At 42.2% G+C, this 7,747-nt stretch overlaps 1 protein-coding gene across 1 annotated transcript; it reads left to right on the top strand.

Moving 5' to 3' along the window:
• Positions 1-683: 683 nt before the first annotated feature.
• On the top strand, positions 684-5,042 carry LOC147425614 (uncharacterized). The gene is made up of 5 exons (XM_086500509.1): positions 684-1,287; positions 1,363-1,441; positions 1,514-1,568; positions 2,134-2,197; positions 2,501-5,042. The coding sequence occupies exons 1-5, from the start codon at positions 1,069-1,071 to the stop codon at positions 2,951-2,953; spliced, it is 870 nt and encodes a 289-aa protein (XP_086356635.1). The 5' UTR covers positions 684-1,068; the 3' UTR covers positions 2,954-5,042.
• The last annotated feature ends 2,705 nt before the right edge of the window (positions 5,043-7,747 follow it).

The following is a 7,747-nucleotide window of genomic DNA, read 5'->3' as shown; positions in this document are numbered from 1 at the left end:
TCGCCTGCGCTTCCCCCTAACTTCCTCTGCAATTGCATGCCTCGACCGCAGCGTGTCCGCCCCTGCCTCGACTACACGACAGACACAAAAGTCCTCACCTGTGATGCCTGCGAAACAAAATATCAGTTGCTCTCGACGTGCTGACACGCGGCCTCTCTCCCTTTGTCAGTCTCTCTCCGTGTCACTAGCAGCTTCCTTTCACTTCACTTTTTGAAGGGTATCTCATGAGATACCCTATAATTTGATCTGCTTACAAAATCAGAGGCACATACTTTCTTTGGGTCTAAGGTTCCAAGCCTATTGTCTTGCAGTCGGTAAGATAAGACTCTTGATTAATCGTTTAAGGTGTGCTTCTCCTTTTGCTATCGTGTTTGTTGAAGATTGTTTTGCTTTGCTATTTCTAGAGCATTTTTGTGCCTTTGTTGTACTCCTTGAAATCCATTCACACTTGAAACAAGGACTTGTTGCTCCCTATTTAGCATTTTTTGGCCTGTCCGAAGGGCAAGATTATAGCGATGCATTCTCTTTTTGATGATTAAAATAAAAAAAAATAAAGTTGTATTTTCAAGCATTTTTTTATAGGTAAAAAATGTTGATTGGTCAAAATAAGATAGTGGGCATTCATTTAGATGACTGGTGTGTATTTTTAAAGTCGTATTTTGTCTTCTTGCAATTTGGCAGATGCGGTAGTGGGTATTCATTGTAGTGCGAACTTTGAAGGCACTCAACTATGGTAAAGCTTGAGATTCGACAGAATTAGATGTGTGCACTGTGTGGTGCATATATTTTGGGGGCGACGCCGCGACGGCTTGAGCTTCCATGAGCCGCCTAGCAGCAAACTGTGTGTTCAACATCAACAGTAGATATTGATGAGTGGCGAGGGCGGTTAAGGGTGTGCAGTGCATATATTTGGGGGCGATGCCGCGACGGCTTGAGCTTGCAGGAGCCGCATAGCAGCAGAGACCAAGGCTGTGGTGGCAGGGCGGAGAGCGGCTCGTGAGTTGGTGGTGTCACGCGGCATGGCAAATTCTCCCTTTCGAAGCGGGTGTCCTTGGGGACGGCCCACCCATGCCCTTTCTGGTATTTTTGGCTAAGGTGGAGTGCGCCCCTCCTTGGCCCCCATTTGGGACAATGTTCGACGCACATGGCGGAGTCTTTGAAGGGGAAGGGGGCGATGGCAGAGCCCTCTGTTCCTGTGGCGTTCAAGGATCTCTTCATTCTTATGAGGGTGCTTGGCTCACCCACAACAGCCTAAGCTTCGAGGGTCATTTGCTCCATGGTGATCGGGTGGAGCTTGCCAGTAATGTCCTTCGCTTCTTTTCTCTTGGTTCTCTGAGGCTTGGTTGTATCTGGTGACGGCAGATCTATTGTGGGGGCACCTTGGAGGACCTCGTGGGTGATGGGAACTATGGGCCCCGCCCCTTTCCTTTACGGAAATATGGTATGCTCTTATCGAGGGTGGCTCCCTCATCAGCCGATGTATGGTCTATTGCTATTGTTTTGGTCTCTGCAGGGTATATGTTGAATACCCTGCAACTCGCCCTCAAGCCTCGTACAACTCATGGATGGTAACTACATGAGCTACCTCCTCTTGCTTGAACTACTCTGTAGCTCGTATGTATGATTTGACCCTGTTTGTGAAGCTTCCCCCTTATTCTGAGCGTGCTTCGGTCGCTAACAAGGGCACGACGTTCAGCCACCAGCTCTCCTTGAGCCGACTTATATGCTTCGTTCCAGCTTCGATTTGCATGAGATTGCTATGGGGCACATAAGAGATTTCTGTTTTTTTTGTGCTGGCTTGCTGAATGTGGGTATCGACATGAGAGTGGATGTGTATTCACATATTGTTTTCCTAACAATTATGATCTCGCATATTCTTTTCTGGCGTTGAACGCCTAAACAATCCACTAGTTTGAGCAAATTGATATCAATTCATTGCTATTGCTGACAAATTTTGCTGATGGGGACAAAGGGCAGCATAAGACTCATAAACTAGAGGTGGGCAGTATTAGAGGTGGGAATTAGAGACCAACAGCAAGAATCCAAACAGCAGTAGTAGCAGACAACAATAATGACAACAACAGTCACAATGATAGTGTGATGATGGATGTGGATGTCTCCTCTTCGGTTGAGGACACTCTCTGATCTGGTTGGTGCTAGATTATGTAATAGCGGCGGAACTTTGTCGTCTCCCAAGGTAGAATTGCATTGCTGCTTGAAGTCCGTTAAAGTCATTGAGTCGATAGCAAGCTGCCAGTAAATGTATTTCACATGTCACAGAAGGAACAACAGTTTGTTTTGGGATGTTCCTAACAAAGGAATCAACATTTATTTATTTGTCATTATTTGTGTCTCCATAGTTGTGCAAGCACTATCTTCTAAAATACTGCAGATTTGTGATGTCTTCTGTTGATTTGATTATTGAGCTTTGCTCGTGTTTGTCTTTTGTTGATTTGATTATTGAGCTTTGCTCGTATGTTGCCTTTTGGTTCTCCTCTAGGAAAGCAACATACCGGGCTTTGGCCTTCATGAAGAGCACTCTTGCTTTGCAGAGCTAGACTTCCTAGAGGAGCATGAGCTCAGCCCGTCTCAGGAGGAGAGTGTGGCATTGGGTCCACAAATGCCTTCCCCTCCGACACATTCTGGCCTTGGTGCATCTCGAGCCCCTGGGAAGCTGACATTTTCAGCTGCTAACGAGCCTTGGGAATTTGACTACCTGTTTATTGGTCCAGATCATACATCAATGATTTCTGTGTTGTTTTGGATGTCTTCAGTTACCTGCTCCCCCAGCATCACCGTCTCGAGGCAGTGTAAACAAGAGGTGCAAGTATTGGCTAAATGGTGCGAATATATGAATAGATTTCTCTTGGTTGTTGAAGCCGATGGTGGCCCATATAGATGCAGTTGCTTAAATTCACCTCGTCATTTTTCCAACATGGTCATGAATTTTTAATGGTACTGATAGCCGTTTTTTCGGCTCTTTGTAATTGCCACAGTGAGTTACCTTACCCTACCAAAATCACCCAAACACTATGGCTATCCCTACCATTTCACTGCAAATAGGCGCGTGTGAGTTAGGGGGTTTTTCCTATATTTTCTTAAAAAACCCTCAGCTAGCTAGTCACTGGGCTAAGTGAGCCAAAAAAAATAAAAAAAATAAAAAAAATAAAAAAATAAAAGTATATTATGGCCTCTTTGTGTGTAAATATTTCATTGTATATATGGCCTAAATATAGGGATTTTTTATAATTATTTTGGTATTTTATTTAAATATTTTTACTTAGGTGTGTGTTTTATTAAACTTATGTACACCTTCTTTCATCCTCTTACACCATAATTATATATATATATTTTTTTGCCAATATGTACATACTCTAACCTCATATTTTTCCTTTATACAAATCACTTTTACATTTTCACCCTCATCCTCGTGAAAACAAAAAATTGATTTCTACTCATTGGTTACTTTTATTATATTATTTACTTGCATACCTTTTCCTCTTTCACCCAAAATAATTCAAGGAGGGACCATATCATATGATTCCAATATCTTTCCATATCCATAACTCCTCCATATTTTTTTTAATTATTTTTACTCATTATTCTAACACCATGTGCTCATTGAGCTAAAGTCCATGAATAGTCCATACACTAGTCCCACCATGTATATATTTCTTATTTCACCAATAATCCTCCTCCATGCATGGATCAAGGGAAACTTGAATGCTTTGTATTATAATATGACAAAGGAGGGGCTCACTCTTGGATGCATTGTACAAATTCAACAAAGGAGGGGGCCACTAAAAGACTTTTGCAGGCATAAAAAACAGGCTTTTTGGTGAGAATTTTGGCACCTATCTCCACTCCGAATTTGGAGCGGTGGTCAAAAGAGAAAATGTAGCCCACGCTCTGAATAATCACCTCAAATTTTTTCATGATTTTTGGAGCTACCAGCGGTGAGCTATGATTTTTTGAGTGGACCCCAGTCTGCCCACTTTTCTCACAAGTAGCCCATAGTCTTCTCTCACATCTTTCCACACTTCTACACACACACACACACACACACATTTCTCTCAATCCCTCACTCAAACCTGCACCTTCAATGGTTTCTCTCACCTTCCTCACCATTAACCTCCCCACTTACTTCCATAGCTCTCATATGAGCTTTCCATGTACATACACCATCTCTATGCCTCTCTCTATTATCTCCAAAGTACAATTCCATCTTACTCCTTATATATATACATAAATTCAGCATGTGTACCATGCTTAACCTCTGCAAATCAAAAGATTTCATCAACAAATCCTCTTTTCATCGTGGTGGTCAACCGTGGCGGCGGCGTAAAGAAGCGAAGAAGAAGAAGAAGACCAACGGTCATTTTTTTCACAATCTACACAAGGGTGAGTTCAAGCTTCTTCAAAGATTCACCATCTCAATGATTCTCTTTTAATTCACCCCTCTTCCTTCATCAAATCAACTCACTCTACCCATTGTAAATGTAACATTAACTTTCTAGTGATTACTAACGACTAACATACTAACACAAAATAGCATTGACCTAACCATAAAAGACACCTCACCTCAAGACATGTATAGTAACTCTCTCTCTCTCTCTCTCTCTCTCTCTCTCTCTCTCTCTCCCCTTCCTTAAAACTTACTTTCACCTTATCCACCATTAATAATGCTCTCTTTTGAGCCCACACCCATGACTCAAGCAGACAAAGAAGGCCCGCAATGTTTTGATATTCAAAAAAATCATAATCCTTATTTGTTAGCTTGTAAATTAGGATTTCCAATAATCTTAATATGGGGTCTCCAACCTATAAATAGGCCCCTCTCCTTCTTGTAAAACAACCTCCAATATCTCACATAGCACCCCAACACTCTATGCGCGAGGAGAGACTTAGGTGTAGCAACCACTTGTGAGCTTCACTCTTGGTGTGAGAGAAGCTTTCAAGCTACACATTGCAAGTGAGAGAGCGTGAGTTTCACAAATCTCAAAACCACTATTGTATATGCTCCTTTATCATCAATAAATTGAGGTTTGGTGCATCAAAGGCGTGATTCGACGTTTAAATCTTCGTCCTTCCATTTGTGCAATACGGTTTGGTGAATTCAAGGTGACTTGTGTATTTTGATTTTTATCGGTTGATCTTGATTTTAGAAAGTGTTTTAGTGTGTTTTTCATTGCCAGTTTTGTGTCCATTGTAAGAGGGTATTGTGGTGAGAGGTCTCCCACACCCTAAGACAGTGTGTGTGTGTTTTGGCAATGATTAGCAATCACTAAGCATTGAGTGAGTTTTGTACAAGTTCTACGATAGCATCATAACGAACCATCTCCATTTGCAAGTCACAAATAAGGTATTACGCAAGATCCTTCCCTCTCTCTCTTCCCTTTGCTCTAGCTCTCTCTGGTCCATTTCATGTGTGTCTTGGTGTGAGGTTGTTTGTGTGTGTTGTGTGGTGCATCTTCTTGGTTGTGCCAAAATCTCTCTTGCGTCCTAGTTCGCATACCATAACTAGGTGGTGCCCCTATCTTGTTTTGGTTTGGCTGTGGGTTTGTTGTTGTGTTGTGCTTGTGGTTGCCCCAGCCCCAATTGAGCAGCACGGGAGCCTTGAGGGGTGTTTAGAGGTCGCCTCTCTTGTTGCCCGCCCCGGAGCGCCTCAGTACGTTGGTGTCCAAGTTCACGTTAGCTATGAAGCTGCAATGGATAAACTAGTGCATTGATCCCTAGTCATTTCATGCTTAGGGAGTGGACCATTAGGTAGCATGTACTGTCCATGTTCATTTTCCAGAGAATTCTATAAAATCATTGTATATTTGGTTGTAGGTGGAAGGTGCACTCTCTTCTTTTGGATACAGAGGTTTGTATAGGTGGTTTGAGAGCATGAGTAACGTCTGTGTGTGCCATGTTTGTGTGGGAGATAGCTCTCTCTCTCTCTCTCTCTCTCTCTCTCTCTCTCAAAGTAGCTTTATGACACCGAAGATTAAACATGAGTAACGTTTGTGTCTACCATGTTTGTGTGGTATAAAGATTTGGTAGACAGATTATTGTGTGTTTAGAACTTGAAGCTTCTTCTCCCCTCTCTAGACTATGCATCTGTGGTGGGGGTGTATGATCATGAGGTCAATTAGGGTCTAGAGCCCAAATCGACACAAGAAGATTGGAGAGTGTTTTAGAGAGAAATTGTGTGTGGGGTGAGAGCATCGTTCTGGTGAGTAATGAAAGAGAGGAAGGGAAGAGGAAAAAATTTGTTGCTTTATAGCAGCTAGATTCTCAAGGTTTTGGGTCTCTACACCCCCCTATATGCATACACTTCGCACTCGCACAATGTAGAAGATTGCACATACACATGCATGCAAGAGGTTGCGAGATGTATGGAGGGTTTGAATCTCTTTGGGTTTCCTATTCATTGGTAGATTGGGCCATCATGATAGCACAAAGATAAGGTAGCAAGGAGAGAAGAGGATAAAGTCGCCAAAGAGGCCACAAGTCTACCCATAGTAGTGTTACCATAAGGGAAGGGAAGGTCCAAAGTCCAAAACTCCAACTCTTTGGTTTGATCACATGATTCACACCCCATCAGATATGATGGGTGTGGATGCCATCTAAAGTCAAGCCTTCTTGGTGCATAGAGACCCCATATCATTCAAATTTTCATCGATGTGCCCATGCTTGGAAATGAGCATACTATTTTGCATGATTGAAATTCTGAGGACTTATGTCCATAGCCAGTGTAGTTTCAATCCTATTTGCAGGCCTTGTGATTTTATCACTTGTTTTCAATAGAGGAAATGCATAGATGATTTGATGTAGCTTATAGAACTGGCATTGTAAGTAGCATGTATAATTTATGTCACAAAGGGAACACGACACTAATCTTGTAAGGAGATATGATTAAGTTGTTGTTGACATCTATACTAGGACAAAGGAAAAGTGATTAACATGGTTAAGGTAGAGACATTACGGCGTGTATACTTCTAGGTGTGTGTGTGTGTGTGTGTGTGTGTGTGTGTGTGTGTGTGTGTGAGAGAGAGAGAGAGAGAGAGAGAGAGAGAGAGAGAAATTGTGCTTGCATGCATTGTCTAAAAGGTCGTCTTTTTGGGAAAGAAACTAAGATTATTGTAGATAGTTTCATACTGGTTCCTTGTCCTAAGATATTGCATTCACTTGATGGTTGCAGAATGAATCCACTGACATGCTTCACGCTTGTACATGTTTTGTACATTAGTTATTTTTGATCAGTTAGGGCCACATTGGCCTTCGAGTGGGAGGTTTTTGGGATAAAGTCTATGGCGGGGGTGGTTGGACATGGTCGGTTGCCCATTCCATTACACACCAGTCACTATCACATTATGACATACTTTGTGGATAATATAGAATAGAGAGTTGCATTGTGACTGATGTGCTTGTGCTCCACCAGATCCCGTGTACTCTTCTCTCTATCTATATGGTGCTCTCCATCCCTACACACTATTTGCTTTCACCACATAGCTGAGCAAATTATCCGCCTCTTGAAATTTGCTACAACCAGTTTCTTCTCTGGCCTTTTTGTAGGGGGTCCCTTCGATCGTACCCTAAAATTGCAAAACACACTTTATCATGGAATTTGATGAGCTACATGATGTTTCTTAAGTCTTTTATGGGCTACAAGCTATCTGTGATGTGAAGGGACCCTTCACTTGTACATGGGAGCCTTGAAGCACCCTTGCATTTGATGTGAGATAATTCAAGAAGGATCCTT

This window comes from Adiantum capillus-veneris, chromosome 25 (genome assembly GCF_014529385.1).
Source record: "Adiantum capillus-veneris isolate H3 chromosome 25, ASM1452938v2, whole genome shotgun sequence".
Classification (NCBI taxonomy): Eukaryota; Viridiplantae; Streptophyta; class Polypodiopsida; order Polypodiales; family Pteridaceae; genus Adiantum; species Adiantum capillus-veneris.
Note: the sequence above shows the minus strand (reverse complement) of the source record. Positions and strands in the feature narration are given on the sequence as shown.

What these genes read in the sequence shown, in the direction of transcription:
- LOC147425614 (XM_086500509.1), top strand. Translation starts at nt 1,069, where the DNA reads ATGCCCTTTCTGGTATTTTTGGCTAAGGTGGAGTGCGCCCCTCCTTGG. An exon ending in ATTTGCTCCATGGTGATCGG is followed by an intron (nt 1,288 to 1,362) that starts GTGGAGCTTGCC and finishes TGGTGACGGCAG; the next exon opens with ATCTATTGTGGGGGCACCTT. An exon ending in CTTTCCTTTACGGAAATATG is followed by an intron (nt 1,442 to 1,513) that starts GTATGCTCTTAT and finishes TGGTCTCTGCAG; the next exon opens with GGTATATGTTGAATACCCTG.